Source organism: Papio anubis, chromosome 6, assembly GCF_008728515.1.
Source record: "Papio anubis isolate 15944 chromosome 6, Panubis1.0, whole genome shotgun sequence".
Classification (NCBI taxonomy): domain Eukaryota; kingdom Metazoa; phylum Chordata; class Mammalia; order Primates; family Cercopithecidae; genus Papio; species Papio anubis.
Window position 1 is genome coordinate 145,881,512 of NC_044981.1, and position 19,796 is coordinate 145,901,307.

The 19,796-nt window shown below is 38.4% G+C and overlaps 1 protein-coding gene across 5 annotated transcripts in view; it reads left to right on the plus strand.

The window, feature by feature from the left end:
- The window catches only part of ROS1 (ROS proto-oncogene 1, receptor tyrosine kinase), a 142,519-nt gene that overhangs the window by 109,940 nt on the left and 12,783 nt on the right, over nt 1-19,796 (plus strand). For 4 of the 5 annotated variants that reach the window (XM_017958385.3, XM_009206215.4, XM_009206213.3 and 1 more), the window contains 7 exons: nt 52-214; nt 1,818-1,882; nt 2,797-2,926; nt 8,944-9,041; nt 9,774-9,974; nt 10,766-10,900; nt 18,117-18,280. In XM_017958385.3, the coding sequence (XP_017813874.2) occupies nt 52-214; nt 1,818-1,882; nt 2,797-2,926; nt 8,944-9,041; nt 9,774-9,974; nt 10,766-10,900; nt 18,117-18,280 (956 nt within the window). The remainder of the gene's footprint in view (nt 1-51; nt 215-1,817; nt 1,883-2,796; nt 2,927-8,943; nt 9,042-9,773; nt 9,975-10,765; nt 10,901-18,116; nt 18,281-19,796) is intronic. The other variant, XM_009206217.4, reaches the window with a different exon arrangement.

A 19,796-nucleotide genomic window follows, 5' to 3' on the forward strand; every position in this document is an offset into this window, starting at 1 on the left:
ACACCCTATATATGTGGAGGGCGGGGAGACAAAAATGTTGCTATTTTACAGTACTCTTCCAACCCAAGAGGAGATTGAAAATCTTCCTGCCTTCCCTCGGGAAAAACTGACTCTGCGGCTCTTGCTGGGAAGTGGAGCCTTTGGAGAAGTGTATGAAGGAACAGCAGTGGACATCTTAGGAGCTGGAAGTGGAGAAATCAAAGTAGCAGTGAAGGTAATGTGAATCTTCGAACTCCTTGACACATTATATCACCATATCTACAAGGACTGACGTGGATATAATTATAATAAAAGTTGAGTGCTCTTTGTTGAAAAGAGGACAGGTTGAATGTCGAAGCGTATCCATAGCTATAGAAATCACAATTTTAAAAAACATTTCCTACATAGGAACACTGTTTGTAATCAACAATCTCCAGGATTTGCATTACCTCTAAGGCTATTAATTAGCTAAGATCTATCAGACAATAATTTTTCTTCAAACATGTCATGAGAGAACTGGAGTTGTAAAACACATTCTTAAGGTACTAGACCAAGGGTCAGCAAACCTTTTCTTAACTGGGCAGATAGTAAATATTTTAGGCTTGCTGGCCATACAGACTCTGCCGTTGTATTGTCATAGACAATATGTAAATAAGTGAGTGTGGCTGTGTACCAATAAAACTTTATTTATGAACACTGAAATTTGAATTTTATATTATTTTCATATGTCATGAAATAGTAGTATTCTTTAGACTTTTTCAACCATTTAAAAATGGAAAAGTCATTTTCAGATCATAGGCTATACAAAAAGAGGTGACAGGCTGGATTTGGCCCACAGGCTATAGTTTGTCAGTCTCTGACTACATGATTATTTATCATGGTATATTTAATATATTTTTAAGGAAGCACTGGATATACTCATATTTTTGTAAAACTTTCTTTTGATAAAGGGAGGATGAATCTTTTATGTATTTGGGCAATATCCTGATCTCTGCTTATCAGAGATTTATTGCTTTGAGAGTTAGCTCTACAACTAGAAAAGTTGGCAAAATTCTCTCTGCTTCCAAATGATGTCATTTAAAAGTTCTTTAACTTACTCCCACCTTGACTGTTTTAAACAAATGTTTATTTCTCTCATGTAACAAGATAACTGTTGGCTTCAGGATAGTGTGTCAGGTCAGAGCCAGTATCTCTGAAATTTTCTTGGCTGTTGTTCATGCTTGCTGCCTCATTGTTCCAAGATGGCTGACAAAGAAGCAAGCATCACATCTTCATTCGGACCAGGGAAAGGAGGAAAGATGGTGCCAGATGTACATGTTCAGGAAGGCAAACGTCTTCTTCAAAGTTCCCTCCCCGCCTTAGCAGTTTTTCTCTTATATACCATTGACCATCACCGAGTTATGTGACCACCCCAATTTCCAAGGGAGGCTGGAGAATTTCAGAACACAATTTTCATGATTAGCTTTGATCAATTGCTTGGGACTGGGAACTTTGCCTTCAAGAAATAGATTGAAAGCAAGGAGATAAAGAAAACATATTAAGAGGAAAATTTTGAAAATTAAGAAATTAGCCTAAATAACAAAACTTGGTCTCTTAAAATTCTACCTTTTGGAGGAACATTGTATAAACATTACTAGACCTTTTATTTTGCATATTCTACTAGCAATAACAGGAGGTAACATTTGAAGGGTTTATAGAATACATGCACATGCCTTATCTATGATCTGTTTCTAGCTTTCAGGGTAGATATTACAAAACAAACAACAATCTCCATTAACCCGCTGAGCTCACAGAAATGTCTGCTATACTGATTCCTGACTTGTTTTTATGTTGTACAGACTTTGAAGAAGGGTTCCACCGACCAGGAGAAGATTGAATTCCTGAAGGAGGCACATCTGATGAGGTAGCTCTGAAATAATTTTCTCTTGGTATGGGTAAGAAGTTTTAAGTCTGCTTGACTTGTTTTTAACATCCAAAATGACCTGACGTAACAGATCATGCCTAAAACAACATGGTTGAAACGTTTCAATGAAACCACATCTGCAGAGCAAGTAGTCTATAGAAGCCAATCTTCAGAGCCTGGGCACAGGCACTCCTCAGGCAAAAGGTTCTCCTTTCTTTTATATTCAGTAAGGAGCATGTTTTGCAAGTGAATTCTGAAGCTATTTGACTTTTGACACACTTGTATTCATCTAAATATGGGATAATGGTCAAGTATACCCAGTAAGAGAGCGTTCTCTCAAATGCTGTAATGTCAGTGAAAATATCTTTGTCTTCATAAACTTGTTTCCAAGTTTGAGTCTGTGGTCATAAAAACTGCCCAAGCACATCCTAATGGGAAAACTTGAGGCAATGGTTGATTGAGTCTCAAGCTGTGGGTTCCAATTATTAGGTTGGGACTTGCTTGGTTTGATGTCTTGAGAAAACTGTGTAGCCAAACCTGCATTTCTGGGTTGTTTTCCTGAAAGGGAGAGTATATATTTCATACCTGTAATGACCCAAAACACAGTGTTTTAAAATATCTTTTCAAGGAGGCTACTAGTCAAAATTACTTTCTTTTCCAAAATATGCTTAATACAAATGTTATTCCTTCTAAAAACCAACCTATGTTATCCATACTCATGGCCACTAGGGGTTGCCATATTACCTCCTTAAGGTAAGCACAAAGACCAGTAGTTGGAAAAGGAAGCATTAGAGACACTAAGTCAGGGGTTTTGAAGGAAACTATTGATAAAGAATTGCTATACTCCATAAAGACCCTTGGCTAGGACTCCTGCCTCTGTCATGTCATCCAGCCTGTGTCTTTCCACCTTTCAGCAAATTTAATCATCCCAACATTCTGAAACAGCTTGGAGTTTGTCTGCTGAATGAACCCCAGTATATTATCCTGGAACTGATGGAAGGAGGAGACCTTCTTACTTATTTGCGTAAAGCCCGGATGGCAACGGTAGGCAGTTGGGATCTGTAATATTGGTTTCATAATGCAAATGCCCTATAATTCCCCATTAATTTTCTTTAGATTTAATAGGCTGCAGTGGTAAAACCTTAGAAGACTTATATGGAAAGAATTATGCTATTTACTTCATGTTAGATTTTGACAATCAGAACCGTGGGCTAACATTCTGGCATTTTCTGGTCATGTGAACCCGAGCCTGTTTTTAGTATTTAATGGGAGAACATGACCCTCATTGCCAGAATCATGTTTTTCTGGAGCGCAGGGATCGTGTGGAGTTGGAAAGGCATATCTCTGTACTTAATCTATATGCCTGTCTGTCCCAAACTGTATTTCCAGTCTTAATGTCTTTACTGAGTACCAGACTTGTATGTCCTTCTCTAGTTGACATATCTATTTGGATTTTAGTAGGCATCTCAAACATATTTTGCCCCAAACAGAGCTCTTGATTTCGTACATCCTCTCCTACTCCACCCATCTAGTTCCTTGCTTTCTCTTTCCCTACATACATGCTAACAAGCTCTGCCTGCAAAACACAGCTGCAGTCATTCTTCTCTTGTATCCCCAGTGCCTGGAGCAGGGCATAGCACATTATGAACCCTGGAAATACTGTGGAATGGCAGACAGGACTGGGGGTGACTACCTGCAGGAAACTACTTTATACCTTAGATGAGAACACGTGAGATAAGACAAGTCACCAAAGTTTAAATCTGGTGGATTAAAAACTTTTTTTATATCAAAATAAACATCATATGGCTAAAAAATTAAAATGTGTGACAAAGCATATAGTGAAAAACAGGAGCCCTGTGCACTGCCTCATTCCTACCTCTCAGGCCTGCACATATCTTCTGGTATTTACCGCCAAGTTCCTAAATAGTCTGCTCATACGGACACATGTTGATTTTTCAATTTGGGGTAAATTGACTGCCCAGTATGGAAGAGGAGGATTTAACTCTCTTAGACTTCTTCATAATATACCTGTCCATCCCCCACCACGCTACACACAGGAAAACTTTGCTTGCCTCATCCTCTGACAGTTATCACAATTTGCAGATAAATCATCCTTCTGGTTTTGCATTATTAGAACTATTTAGTTATTATTATTATTTTTGGAGCTGAATTATCCAAATGTTATTATTGTAAGTATTTTTCCTGAGGCTAGTTTAATAAATATCTCTTGTTTTCATTTTAGTTTTTATATACGTAAACTCCCCAACTGAATGGTAACACTTTTCTCAATATGTTTAACAGTATCAGATAATCTGGTACTTAATTTTTTCTTGGACACTTCCTTCCTGGAAGCCGTGTAGATGCTTGTGCTCTAGGCTAGCTACACAGCTGCTGTTGTAGGGGTTTCCTTCATATTAGACCTGGGAATCTTCCTCAACTCTTGTCCATGTGGGGCTTTTTCCTTGTATCTCATGACTTTTTGTTTGTTTTAGAAAAGAGAAAGTATGAGAAAGTATGCATGTGCAGCAAAAATCTGCTTTTTTTTTTTTAATTTTTGAGAAAATGCCCTTTATTCTTCCCTTATACTTGATTGATAATTTGGTTGGACTTTTAGGTTGAAAACTCTTTATCTAACAGATAAAGCCACTACGTCTTTCTTTCCTCACTTCTACAATTGCCAGGAAGAATTCTTATGCCACTCTGATTCCTGAACTTATTATCAGTGGTCTGCTTTTGCCTCCTCCGCTTCAAAAATTTGAGGAGAATTTTACCTGTGGTACTCTTTACCCACAGCAGAGTAACACTGGCTTCGCTAATCATTCCCTTCAGTGTCAGGAATTTTTTTCATTGTCTCTTTGATAATGAAGAGAATTCCTTATTCCCTCTATTTCTTTGTTCTAAAAATCCTGTTACAATGGACTGCTTTGTTTCATCTTCTCATTCTATTAGCTGCTGTCTCCTATTTTCTAGCTTTTGTCATTTTGCTTTCCATTGTGATAGACTTCCTCAACTTTGTCCCCTAATCTTTTTGTAGGATTAAAATTTTTTTGTTAACCTATTTTAATTTTTCACATACTTATTCTTGTGTTTTGACTGCTTTTTACAATGATATTCTGGTTTTCTTCATAGATGCAAAATTTTACTCATCTTTTTTAGGGTATTCATTATACTTTGTTCATTTGCTTCCTGCATTGCCTTGGCTTCCTTGTTCCTCTTTGTTTTGGAATCTGATTCAATGTGAGAATCTTTCTCAAATGTCTAGTATTCTTGGCTGGTTTCATATTTAATCATGAGGCCTAACAAAACGATGGGAACCTATGTGTCCAAGGAAGCTTCCTTTTGGTGTTAGGTGGGACCCTGCTCTTCCACTGGGGATCCTCCAATGTCAGTAACTGAATCTCTTCCCTGACATATGCCAGTTTAACCAGGGAGGAAATTGCTCGTTTCTCCTCTGGACAGTCAATGCCTGATGCATCAACTCAGAGCATTTAGAGGGGGCTGGAGGTCTCAAGGCTCAGTATGTGGACTCTTATTTAATTTTAATTCTCTCCATTTCAGTACAGCGCCTCAGTGTGACTGGTAGTGTCTCCGAACTTGGAGTTGTTCTGGTTCAGGTTTCTGTTGTTTTGATTTGTTTGTTTTCTATAGACAGAAGCCTTCATCTGTGGTAGAAGAATCTATGATTTAGTTGGGCCTTAAATAACTGAAACGTTCTTTTTGCTTTCAGTCCTTCTCCTTGTCCCTGTATTCAGGGACACCTGCTACCTCCCATTCTGGAGACTTTATGACCTTCCATGATGAAAAACAGCTTAATTCTTGCCTTTGCTTTCTGTAGGCAGTCAGCTTTCATCCTCTTGGCTCTGCTAAATGACCACTCCTCCATCTGCTTTCCCTCTTCCAGAATGCTTTGTCTGCCATGTCAGTTCTCATGACAGTTGCTTTGCCCTTGTGAAATTATGAAAATGTTCACTCTACTGCCATGTCAGTAAGGTTTGGGGAGAGAGTGGAACTAAAAATGCACACATTCAATCCCTCATCTTAAACAATACATTTTATTTGTAGATTGTCTTGTTTTGTGGTGGTGCTGAGTGTATGAAAAGTGAAGAGAGGATGAAAAAGGATGGACTGAAAAAAACGTGGATCTACTTTTTCCAAATCATTTTGATTCACCCAGGATCCTAATGCTTATAAAGATTGGTTCTCACATGCCCTTCAGTTGTTCCGCAGCCTTTCCTGGTGGCTGCCAAAAACAGCTTGCAGGGCTTTGTCTCCTTCGCTGCAACCATAGAGACATGTTAGGTGCTGAAGGCAGAATGAAGGCCTGAGGCCTATGGGAACCATCACAAATGCTGCTCCCTCTCATGCTGAGTTCTTTTGAGGCCAGCGTCTCCCCACGTGGAGTGCTCAGAGGCACCATAGCAGAAGAACCAGCAGAAGCCTTTCTCTCTCTCTCCCTGCATTCAAAGGACTGTTTTGTTGGGTTGGATGCCTAAGAATTGACTGCAACTAGGCCCAGAAAGCTTAGTCTAGTCCTTTGCTTTGAGGACTAACTTCTTTATCTACAAAATGAAATTTTGAATCAAAAACTTCCTAAGGTTCCTTTTAACTTTTTTTTTTTTTTTTTGGCAGAGTCTTGCTCTGTGGCCCAGGTTGAAGTACAATGGCGTGATCTCGGCTCACTGCAACCTCTGCCGCCCAGGTTCAAGTAATTCTCCTACCTTAGCCTCCTGAGTAGCTGGGACTACAGACACACGTTACCATGCCCAGCTAATTTTTGTATATTTTTTGTAGTAGAGACAAGGTTTCACCATGTTGGCCAGGCTGGTCTCAAACTCCTGACCTCAAGTAATCTGCCTGCCTTGGCCTCTCAAAGTCCTGGGATTACAGGTGTGAGATAACACACCTGGCCTTAACTTTTGTTAAAAAGATTGTATTAACATAGAAAAAAGTGAAACAAACAAACAAAAACTGTCAAAGTAATATGAATATGTAGTAAACGTGCTGCCTTCCAGATAAAATTCAATTCACCAAATTTTTGCTGGGTGTTTATACAACGGTGAAGGATGTGGTTCTTGCACTCAAGGAACTTGTTACATGGTAGAGTTGTAAGTCTACAGATGAAAGTCTACAGATACCTAAATAATCCACTTAAAGTAGGAAGTGGGTGGACTCATTAGAGTGCAGTGGAGAATATACTGTAGAAGCCCAGAGGAAGGAGCGATTCCTAACTGAGGAAAGCTGAGAGGGCTTCATGGAAGAGGTCTACTGATTCAGACACAACCAAAGCAGGAGGTAGAACAGTAGCTGAACTGTGCTTTGCCACTGAGTTACGAAAGGCTTTGACTGGGGATAGACTGAGATCAAAGTTTAATATGTCTGAAGGTTTTAACAAGAGATGACAGGTGGCAGTCCAGGGTGGCATCTAGAGTCAAGGAAACCCAACATGGGGTGATGCGGTATCCCGACAGGTTGATACATGGTATATCAGAAGGAGAGAGTAGTCAGAGATCCAAGCAGGCACAAGCATTATGAAAATCTGTCAGCAGGGAACAGGGCACTAGCCACCAGGCTGAAATTAGGGAGTAGGATCCTAGGCCTAGAGAAAGACTTCACAGGTAGAGTAGGTTTTGCCGAGAGCAGAGCAGGGTTCCGTTCACAGGAACCAGTGAACCATTCAAGACACCCAGCAAGGACTCAGATATGGGCCATGAGACAGTGGACCTGAATTAGGTTGGAGAAAGATTGATTTGGGAGTAAGGTCAGAGCCTAGTTATTAGCCCTAGGTGTGGCTGTGAAGAACCACAGCAATAGTGAGCCCCAGAACATAGAATATTCCTAGTTTGGGGGCAAGAGATAAAATGTGTCAGAGGAGGTAGGGAGAACAGCACTTAAGAGCATTTGTTTTTAAGGAATTGAGGGACTTGGAGGTTGGGAATCATTTGAGATACTCAGCTAAGGCTGTGGATGGAAATCAAGAAACAGGAGGACATTCCAGGGGAAAAAAATCATAGCAGGAATAAAGAAGAGAGGCTGAGAAATGCAGAGTAGGAATAAAGAACTGCAAGTGGACCAGTGTAACTGAAGCACAGATTGAGAGAGGAGAAACAGTAGGAAATTAATAGACTTGTAGAGAGGCTTGTGCAGCCTGGGGGTGCTCAGGAATTCATAATAGACTCTACAGGAAGGGGGTCACAACAAAGCAAGCTAATGAAAGCATAGGAGGCTGGAGACATGGGAAATTTTTGAATGCATTAGATTAGGGATGACAAAGGCTTGAACCAGGGTAATTGCAGAGCACTGGAAAGGGACAGACAGTATAATATAGCTTCAGGGCAGGATCTTTGAATTTTCCCAATATGGTACTAATAAACACTTCAACTGGCTTTTTTCCATGTAGAAATCATTGCAACCAGTACAGGCTCAAGTGTATATTTGTGCTCGCTCTCTTAGATGAGAGGAGTAATTTGAAACTTTGAAATAGGGTATTGCTAACAATTTATATGGGGTTCATACAGGAAACAAGCCCATTGTCATGACTGGCAAGACAGAGTGTCATTGGGTCAATAATTAAACCAGCTAGCACTAAATAAGTCATCATTTTGACTACTTATGAGAGCAACAAATGTTTATTAAGTGCCTGTTATTGACCAGCCATATTATGTAACTTACTTGAATTTTGCAAGGTCAGTATTATTGCCCATTTTACACGTGAGAAATTTGCTAAGGGAGTTAAGTAACTTAAGCAAGTTCACACAACTAGTAAATAGCAGAACTAGGATTCACATCTCGATCTGGCCTGACACGCGGAGGTCTTTCCAATAAAGATTCCATATTGCCTCTACTTACTAAACATAGCTGTCATTTTTTTAACGTATATTTGCATAGAAAACATCTATGTTTTCCTCTGTTTGAATTCTTATAATCATAACTAAAAATCCCTTTAAAACATCACAAACATACATGTATATGCATATACATGTATCCACTTATATTCACACATGTATGTATATATTTCATGCAAACTAGAAAACTACCTGTAATTTTTCCTTCATTTCTTACAGTTTTATGGTCCTTTACTCACCTTGGCTGACCTCGTAGACCTGTGTGTAGATATTTCTAAAGGCTGTGTCTACTTGGAACAGATGCATTTCATTCACAGGTACATTTCTTTTCTGGATACAGGGTTATTATGGATATTGGCACAATAATCACCTGAAGTGTAGGTACAGCACACAAGATAATTAAACATTTTAATTCCTTCAAACTAGGAATAATTTCTATTAAAAGTCTCTCTTATAAATCATCCTACTGTAAAGACACATGCACACATATGTCTATTGCAGCACTATTTTCAATAGAAAAGACTTGGAACCAACCCAAATGCCCATCAATGATAGACTGGGTAAGGAAAATGTGGCACATATACACCATGGAATACTATGCAGCCATAAAAAAAGAATAAGTTCGTGTCCTTTGCAGGAGCATGGATGAAGCTGGAAACCATTATCCTCAGCAAAGTAACACAGGAACAGAAAACCAAAGCAGGTTCTCACTCGTAAGTGGGAGTTGAACAATGAGAACACATGGACACAGGAAGGAGAACATCACACACACCAGGGCCTGTCCGGGGTCGGGGGCAAGGGAAGGGAGAGCATTAGGAGAAATACCTAATGCAAGCAGGACTTAAAATCTAGATGACGGGTTGATAGGTGCAGCAACCACCATGGCACATGTATACCTATGTAATAAACTTCACGTTCAGCACATGTATTCCAGAACTTAAAGTAAAAAAAAAAAAAAGTTTCTCTTCTTTACAGACCTACTAGGGTTACTTGTTTGATTTCTGGAACTTTATTGTTGTTATTATTATTAAATATAACTTCTGCCATAGGGATCTGGCAGCTCGAAATTGCCTTGTTTCCGTGAAAGACTATACCAGTCCACGGATAGTGAAGATTGGGGACTTTGGACTCGCCAGAGACATCTATAAAAATGATTACTACAGAAAGAGAGGGGAAGGCCTGCTCCCTGTTCGGTGGATGGCTCCAGAAAGTTTGATGGATGGAATCTTCACTACGCAATCTGATGTATGGTAAGTTTAACAGGACACAGAGTAATGCTGACAGAATCATCAAACATTAGAGGGGATTTTAAAAGGACATCTAATCTTGCTTTTTTAATGTGAGAAAACAGAAGACCAGAGACCAGCTCAAAATGTAAAGGTTTGTTCAATGACTTTTTAGTTGGGCTGGCCCTAGGCAAAATTACGAATGAGATGAAATTTCTCAGTGCTGCCAATTTTTATTCATGCCTTCCCTCTCAATGTTTACTGGCACTTTATCCCCTGCAAACTTGGGAGGAAAATGCTGAAGTGTTTTTGTGCTCACCCTTAGGTGTGTCTGCATGTCAATGCTCTGAAATTCTTAGATAATGGAGGCCTACAATGGGGTTTCAGTCAGGGAGAGAAACAGAGTATGAGTGTGTGTATACGTGTATGTATGTGTGCATGCATGTGTGTGTGCACGTGTTTCTGTGTGTGCATGCATGTGCATGTGTGTCTGTTTCTGTGTGTGCATATGTGTATATGTGCATGGATGTGCATGCATGTGAGTACGCATATGAGTCTGTGTCTCTGTCTGTGTGTGCACATGTGTGCCTCCTCCAAGCCTTCCTATCACCTTTGAAGTATTTGCTCATACGCAGTGTCTTGTTCTAGTTTTTCTTGTCAGCCTGCTTTTATATCTCCCATTTGTCTTTTATGAGGCCAATAATACCCTGACAAAGTAGACCCTGCTAGCCCCAGGAAAAATGTTGTTGGAGAAACTACTGTAAACCTGGTGTTTGTAATAAGTATAATTAAAGCAAACCCTCTACTATTCTTAGGTCTTTTGGAATTCTCATTTGGGAGATTTTAACTCTTGGTCATCAGCCTTATCCAGCTCATTCCAATCTTGATGTTTTAAACTATGTGCAAACAGGAGGGAGACTGGAGCCACCAAGAAATTGTCCCGATGATCTGTAAGTTAATTATGTTAACATAAGCAACCCCCAAACAAAAACATGTGGTTAATCAATCTTAGGCCTCTTGATACAGTTTGTTAAATTGTTAAAATAAAAACTGGAACTTAAACATTGTATATCCCACATAAAATATCAATTATCAATTCATGGTGTCAATTTGTGAATACATTATGGTTTCTTTTTATTTCTATATACAAATGATATTTCACTGAGAAACAAAATTTTGGAGAGTAAAATACTTCTGGGTAAGTGAATTCTAACAAAAGCACTCTGTGTGTGTGTGTGAGAGAGAGAGACAGTATACACACATGTATGCCTTTTATTTTGGGAGATATGATCTGTCTAGTATCTTAATCTACATATTAAAAGATTATACTAAATAGGAATATATTGTTAAAAAGTTGGATTGCCTTTGTTGATGTAGCTGACATTGACTAATAAGAAATAGTACTACTAAAAATTATACAAGTTGTGATCTGTTTATGAACATAACAAAAAAATGACTAAGTATTGTAACTTTAGCGAATCCTGGCCATTACTGAATTCTAATAATGATTTCTCAGAAGAGTGAGCGACTTTTAGTCAAATTATAAGGAAAAAAGCTTTTATTCTGAGTATTAATCTGCCTCCTTGTGGAAAGTCTCAGCAGAAATTTAAGTCTTGACAACTTTTTCCAAGAATTGTCTTACCCAAGAAGTTTCTAAAAGAGCAAGTAAGTATGAACTCTCTATGTGCACCATAACATGCCAAGGATTGTATGGATGACAGAGGTGTTTAAACCAGGGACACAGCTCTTCAGCATCTCAGAATGTGTTTTGAATGAAAAGACACCCACACGGAGCAGCTGGATGCCAAGCCAACATGTAATAAAGTGCTAAACTGTGTGGTACAGGCAAGTGCAAAAGGAATTAGCAGTATGCGGATGCACACCATGGTTGTACTGCCTTGACTATGCTGTGTTATTTAGAGGATTATGCAGACTTGAGCCAAAAGATGATTAAGAGCTGGGCACCTTGGTTAGATGTTCTACTGGTGCATATTTTTGTATTATTTAAATCTTCCAGCTTGAAGAAGATTGGAATCACTACTTGCTTCTGATTTAGCTTAATAATCTCTGGGATATTTATAGGGAGATCAGATACACACACATCTGACCAAATTAGATAATAGTGCATAAAAAATGATTCATAATCATTTTGGGGAGAAGTGGTGAAAATTATATAAATTAAGGATAAGAAATGATACAAAATTTGAAAACCTTGCATGTAGGGCTTAAGAAAAAAGCCCGGGATACCTAAATACAAAATAAATTTTAAGTAAATATTTACAAACTAATCACTTATTCCACTCTCTCCCCAAGGGTTAACATGCCTCATCACAATCATGCAATATTTTTGGATAGGCAGCTTAGAAATTGATCACCAAACTATCAGTTTTGACTGATGTGTTTGATTATTTTGTTCGGGGCAGGGAAGTTAATAACAAATTGCTGTATTGTGGAGCAGAAAAATGTAGACAAGTTGAACTTTAGCTAAAGGTATAAAAAATGCAACTAGAAGGAGGAAGGAGGAGCGCTACAAAAGTATTCCTGATTATGAGTGGGAAAATGTATTATCTTGAATAATTTATTGATTGAATTGCCATTGTTTTAATAAAAATATAGTTCATTTGAAATGAAAATTTTAAATTTTCATTTTCTGGTTTTGAAGTTCATTTGAACATCATTAATACAAATAAGCCCTGCATCAAGACCTCCAAGTGCTGCAGGACTCTAACAAGCCCTGGGAAGGGTTAAAGATCTATTGCCAACCAGGAAAACAAGCTGGGCTAGGAAATGGAGATCTCAGCAATACCATTCAATCTGGCCATGGCCTTAAGTTGTCATGATAAAGATTAACTACTCTCCTTAGAGTACAGAGGGAACTGATATTTATTTGAGACAGTTTTCTGAGATCACAGGCCCAGCTTAGGGGGTTGAAAGTCTGCACTGAGCCCTGCTACACCTTCCATTTACTGCTTAAATACTCAGCACCTGGATGCACTCTAGGTCAGGGGAGCCCATAGATAGCTGTGCTGTACTCAGCTATTAATGGAATGCCAGGTTCAGAGCATTCCTACCCTTCTCTTCCTATCCTGGGATGTATGATAGAAAGCCCAGCCATCAGGATTCTCTTCAGTTTTTAGTTTGCACAACAACCACACAACTCCTGAGAAGAAATGGGATCAAAGGGCAATCTACTTCAAGTGAGCTTTTTTGGGGTTTTATAATAGATACATCACAGTAGCAACTGGAATTACTGGAGAGTCCCTCAGGTGTAGGAGGCAACCATGGGAGAACACAGGGGTTCACCATGTTATTTTTACATCTTAAAAACTGTGTACATCTGGATACTAATTGGATCTCTCCAGGATTAGGTATAATGAGTAAGGAAAATTTTGAAGTCTATATTTTATGTACTTTGTTTAAATAACTGTAGAAACTTTTCCTTTTAATACTGAAAAATACTATGACGTTTTCATGTATTGAACTTCAACTGCTTTGTGAATTTGAAGTCTTTAATATTCATAGAGGCTAACACTGGATATAGCTAATGAGTCCTGTGCTATTTAAAAAAAAACAAAAACAAAAACAAACAAACAAAAAACAAACTTGAGGAAAAGAGTTGTAAAGGGTTTGCATGGTGAGTGGAGGAATTGGAACCTCTACTTAGCCAAATGAGATACTTCAAGTATAATGAGTATTTTTCTGGAGCCAAAACAACCAGCCCAGGTAAATTTTAACAAACTTGAAGGACCTGCAAATTTGTTTAGAGTAATATGTTTGAATATTTGTAGCTATAACTTGGTGCAAGTATACACTGCATGATATAGAATGGTGACAAGGACATATTTGTAAGGGAAGATCCTCTATGCCAAGGCTGTAGTTTTCATTGTTAAATTACTTACAAGATATAAGAAATACATTTAGGATTATTAAAAGCCTCTTCATTTCATTCCATTGCCAATTCATTGCTGTTTGAGAACACAAGTTTTATTCTTTACTTTTAGATGACTATTGCTTTACATAGCTCCTCTTTTCTTAGTCCTCATTTGTCCCTGCATGGTGGAACAGGAAGGTTTTATATATTAACAGGCCAAATGTGTTTGTCATCAGAAAATTAAGTACAGAGTAATGATTGGATTAAATGTAAATTAAAACCTCCATAAATGAAAAAAAGAGGAATTTCTGCTTAAGTGGATTTCACAGATTAAACAAGAGGCTGAACTTTTGGAGGTAGAATGAGTGGGTGATGTACAAGTGGCTAAGTGGCAGCTGTAAGGATGGTTTCTTTTTCCCCCTGCCTTCCTCTTCCCTGGCCTCCTCTTCCTTCTTCCTTTTCTTTCTCTCCTTCTAAATAATCTCACTAAGTATCTTGATTTTTTGCATAATAAATCAGGTTATAAATAAGTATGGCAATGGCCTTTTTTTTTTGTGGGGGATATGTTCCAAGGCCCCCAGTGGATACCTGAAACCAAGAATAATACCTGTATTAGTTCATTCTCACACTACTATCAGGAACTGGTAATTTACAAAGAAACTAGGTAATTTATAAAGAGAACTGGGTAATTTATAAGAGGTTTAATTGGCTCATGGTTCCACAGGCTCTGCAGGAAGCACGGCTCGGGAGGACTCAGGAAGCTTACAATCATAGCAGAGGGTGAAGGGGAAGCAGGCATAGTCTTTCCATGGCCAGAACAGGAGGAAGAGAGGGAGCAAAAGTAAGAAAGAAGGAGGTGCTACACACTTTTAAACAACCAGATCTCATAAGAACTCTATCACCAAAGCAGCAAGGTGGAAATCTGCCCCCATGATTCAATCATCTCCCACCAGGCCCCTCCTCCAACACTGGTGATACAATTCTTCATGAGATTTGGGTGGGGACACAGAGCCAAATCATATCAGTACCCAACCTTATATACACTATGTTTTCTTGATCTGACAGCTTAGTCAACTAATGGGTAGGTAACATATACAGCATAGATATGCTGGACAAAGGGATAGTTTCATGTCTCAGTTTCATGTTTCATTACACTACTCAGAATGGCATGCAATTTAAAACTTATGAACTGTTCAGTTCTGGAATTTTCCATTTAATATTTTTGGACCATGGTTAACCTCAACTAACTGAAACCATAAAAAGCAAAACTGATAAGGAGGGACAACTGTAGAAACCTCCTAATTGAAATATGACCAACCTTGAGAGATTCCATCTATGCCTTGGCAATATTTTTGAATCACAACTTTATTTTCAAAAATAAAATGCTTCCTATGGATAATTATAATTCTTCATTTTTCCTCTATACTCTGAGGACAACTCTTAGATTAATCATCAAAACTCTATTTTTTAAATTCTGTGATCTGACATTGATTATAATATCACATTTAGAAGTCTAATGATTCTTCATTGACATCTTTGTATCATCCCCATTTCTAAATGGCACGGGTTATAGAGAAATATGTAAAAGATTAGGTTGTCTTTTGGTTATTTCTCAGATATGATTCTAATTTTAAAATATAGAGCCAAGCTTGGCACTGTATACCCGGTATGTAAATTCCTTGAAATACATGTAAAGTCATCAGATCAATACATTGAAACAGTCCCATATTAGTTTTTCCTGATACCATTTATTCTGATATGGAGTACCAACTCTGACCTGAGGTGCTTGTCAGGAAACGAAATAAATGAAGTGGAGTTTGCTTGCCACATTATGATGGAATGGAGATTACATTATAATTCCCCAAATGGATACTAGCTATTTTAAATACAATACCTATAATGATTTCTGGGCCATCGTTACCTAGTGATTATAATCTTGTTCTAGCTCCACAGGCATTACCTCAGTCCATACCATCATTATCTCTCATCTAGTCTTCTTTAATAGCTTCCAACCTGCCCCTTTATAATTTATTGTCCACATATCTGCTAGAGTAATCCTTTAAAAATGTAAAGATTATGTCTGCTTAAAAATCTTGAAAAGCTTCCCCTTGTAGTGTTGTAAAACCCAACTCTTTGCCTGCCCTGTGAGACCTGCATGATCTCGCTTCCCTCCTCTGATCTCATCTCATCCTTTCCCCTCAATGACTGCACTTCGGCGACACTGGCTTTCTTTCAGGTACTAAAATGTGCCAAGCTCTTTCCAAATTTAGGACTTTACACATGCTTTCCCCACTTGTAGTGTGTTCCCTGACTCCCATCCACACCCTATTCCCATGACTAGTATCTTATTTTCTTACGAAGTTCTTTGGCTTAAATGTCACCTCTGCAGAGGGGCCTTCTGTAAGCAACTTTCCAAAACTGTTTCATGTCTGTTAGAACTCGCGTTTGTTTTCTTTATTACTTTGCAAAGAACTTATAATTTATAAGAGTATATTTATTCATATAGTAGTACTAATACTTTAAGTACCTCCTAATCTGTTTCTTTATCACTTCTCTCTCCCTGATCCGATCTGCCATATAGCTCCAGAAAAAAAAGAGAGCAAGTACTTGTTTATAAGAAGTCAGTAGGCTTGAAAACCAGGTTTGGAATATACAGAGCATCTAAAGTCCTTTAGCTCCTTTTTAAGTACTAGGTTTTAGTTGTCTCTATAAAAACATATAATTTTATATAAGGATAGTCAAATTAAAAAAGGTAGTGAGTAGAGCCCTCATTCCTTCCAAGCCCTGAGGAAGTGAAGAAAGAAGAGAACTTGATAGAGGTGGGAAGGTGAGATACTGGATATCTGGGTTTGGAAACCTCCTCTGTAGGCTTCAATTAGAAGAGATGGGTGCCACCAAAACCAACTGCTCACTCACCCCTAGTTCGGGAGAATTACAAATAGATCATTGAGTGGAGGACCTTCACTTTGACATGGGAGACTCAGCATTGTCGAGAAGGCAGAATGACTTGTCCAGACAGAAATGTCTAGCTTATGCTTCCAAACTTCCTTTGTTTCCTATATTGGGTGAACATTTTGTTGAGAGCTAGAGATTCTGCCAAGTACCTCCCTGTGGGCCTGCAGCAGAAACAAGAATGGATTCCCTGGGCCTTGAGAGCATATATAGGGCTTCATAGCATCTGAGAATCCTACAGCTAGAGAGAGACAAGGGTGGACCACTTTAGTGGGGGAACGTCAAAAGAATAGGTAAAGAATTCACAGATTGCCAACAGGGGCTGATGCCTAGGCTGGGTCAGATCAGTTACTCCTTAATGAATTCTGGATTAGTCACTGAGACTAGTAAAGATCTGGAGGGCACAGTGGGGTTCAAAGGATTCTTCACCATGCCTCTACAAGTCACATAAACCTCGTACCCAACATATATCCTGACACTACCTTAGAAAGGAAAGCAGAAGGAGTGGGGATGGCCTGAAAATAAGAGAGGTTGGGTTATTATCCAGAAAAGACTGAATAATACTTAAAAAGATTGTTTAAAATAGTGAGACTAAGTTATAAACAACATTGTACTAAATGAAGTTTCTTTTCTTATGCTAGGTAGGGACTCTGAGAAAGACCTAGTTAATTATAAACAATATAAAATACTTACAATTTTTCTGCTTATATGAGTTGAGGCGTGATGAATTTTGCCTTTCAACAATTTTTATAGCTATTAGTTTCTTTATGTGTTGATACATTATGATTGACTATAAGACTGACAGTGCAGGTGAGACCTTTACCTTGAAAGCTTAAAGAGCTACTTAAACACCCTTGATTAAAGAATGGTCCTCTTCTATCAAGGAAGGTCATCCTCTTCAACCAAGTTTTCAACTTGAGGAGGGTTACATATGGAACACTGGAGGAAGGGGACACCTGTATAGCCAGACATCAGCTGAATCAACTCTGGTGATCAGTGGGTGGCAAGGATGAAGCCAGATCACCTTCACATGAGACCTTCACCTTGAGTAGTTGAGTGTTGAGTAGACATTTTGCCACCATCTACTTATCCATCTATTTATTTGGAATAATAACTGTTAAGATAATGTCACCTTTTCAAAAGAAAGATGTTGTCTAATAAACGTAGTGGTGTTAAAAGCCACTGTTAAATAAGAAACCAAAGCCTTTGTTATGATTCGTTTATATTAATTAAGGAAAACTGGCAATAACTTGGATTCTTTCCTTTCTAAAATGACCCTACCGGGGTTATCAGTAATTATATCCAATTTCTATTTACTTTCCCATCTTTCCCCACATATTTAGGTGGAATTTAATGACCCAATGCTGGGCTCAAGAACCTGACCAAAGGCCTACTTTTCATAGAATTCAGGACCAACTTCAGTTATTCAGAAATTTTTTCTTAAATAGCATTTATCAGTGCAGAGATGAAGCAAACACCAGTGGAGTCATAAATGAAAACTTTGAAGGTAAGTTTGATTCTTCAGAATATTCTAGTTTTCTCTGCACTGTGAACTGAACAAGGTTAAAATGGAATGTACACAGAAAGCATTTTGGGGTAGGCAAAAAGAATAATATACTGGCACCTTTGTTATCATAATTAAGTGTTTATTGCATTCCTCTGTGAAAATTATTTGTATTATGCACTGAATTGAAAAAATAAAGGATAGTACTATGGCCCCTGGATTTATAATCTAAGATAGTAAGGAGGAGAATTAACATGTTAGACTATATTTTCATAAGGTCTGTTCTCCTCTTCTCCCCCTACACACCAGTTTGGACCTTGAGTACAGAGTTAATTACAGACTCTGCTTATGGTACATTATCATCATTGGCCTATGCAGAGTTCCTATCTTGTTCGTTTGTTTAGCCATTTTATCCCCATATTCCTCTCCTCTTCAACTTCCTCCCTCCCCGTCAGGTAACCATTCTAATGTCTTTAGTGTGTATCTTTTCATTTGTATGTTTTCCTGCAAAATGTGCATTGTTTTTTGTGAAATGAATGCATTTTTCTTCCTGTTTTCATTAAGCACTGTATTTTTAAGGTCTATCCATGTTGCTATGTATATATCTAATCCTTTGCTTCTAACTGATGAGTTATTTTGCTCTGATTATTGTAGTGGATCAGGTCTTGCTAAGATCTAGTCTGATTCTATGACTTTAGTATTTGGTGATTAAGATAATAATATTCTGGGCTGGGCACGGTGGCTCAAGCCTGTAATCCCAGTACTTTGGGAGGCTGAGGCAGGTGGATCATGAGGTCAGGAGCTTGAGAGCATCCTGGCTAACATAGTGAAACCCCATCTCTACTAAAAATACAAAAAAAATAAAAAATAAAAAAAAAAATTAGCCTGTCGTGATGGCAGGCACCTGTAGTTCCAGCTACTCGGGAGGCTGAGGCAGGAGAATGGCATGAACCTGGGAGGCAGAGCTTGCAGTGAGCTGAGATGGCACCACTGCACTCCAGCCTGGGTGACAGAGCGAGACTCTGTCTCAAAAATAAATAAATAAATAAATAAATAAATTCTGGAACCATTCTACTATGATGGACAGACTAAGCCTTTTAGTTAAATGTAAACAGACTTAAAATACAGTAGTCACTTAATTCATTTCTAAAGTCACATTTACTGTATGTGTGCCTAATTGGCTGCAGAAAAATGAATTTAAAATATTTCTCCTTCAGCTGATCTAGAACTTCTTGTTATTAAAAGTTTGCCAGGCCCTTTGTTTATTTAAATGCAGATGTCCTTGCTTACAAACTAAACTGGTGAGATGGATCACAACTTAGAATCTCTCAGAAATTAGGCTTCTTGCTATTTGCAGTGACTGACTATAAGACTGAGTGCAGGAGACACCTTTACCTTGAGAGCTTACAGAGCTACTTGCACATCTTTATTAAAGAATGGTCCTCTCCTATCAGGGAAGGTCATCCTCCTCAACCAAGTTTTCAACTTGAGGAGGGCTACACGTGGAACAGTGGAGAAA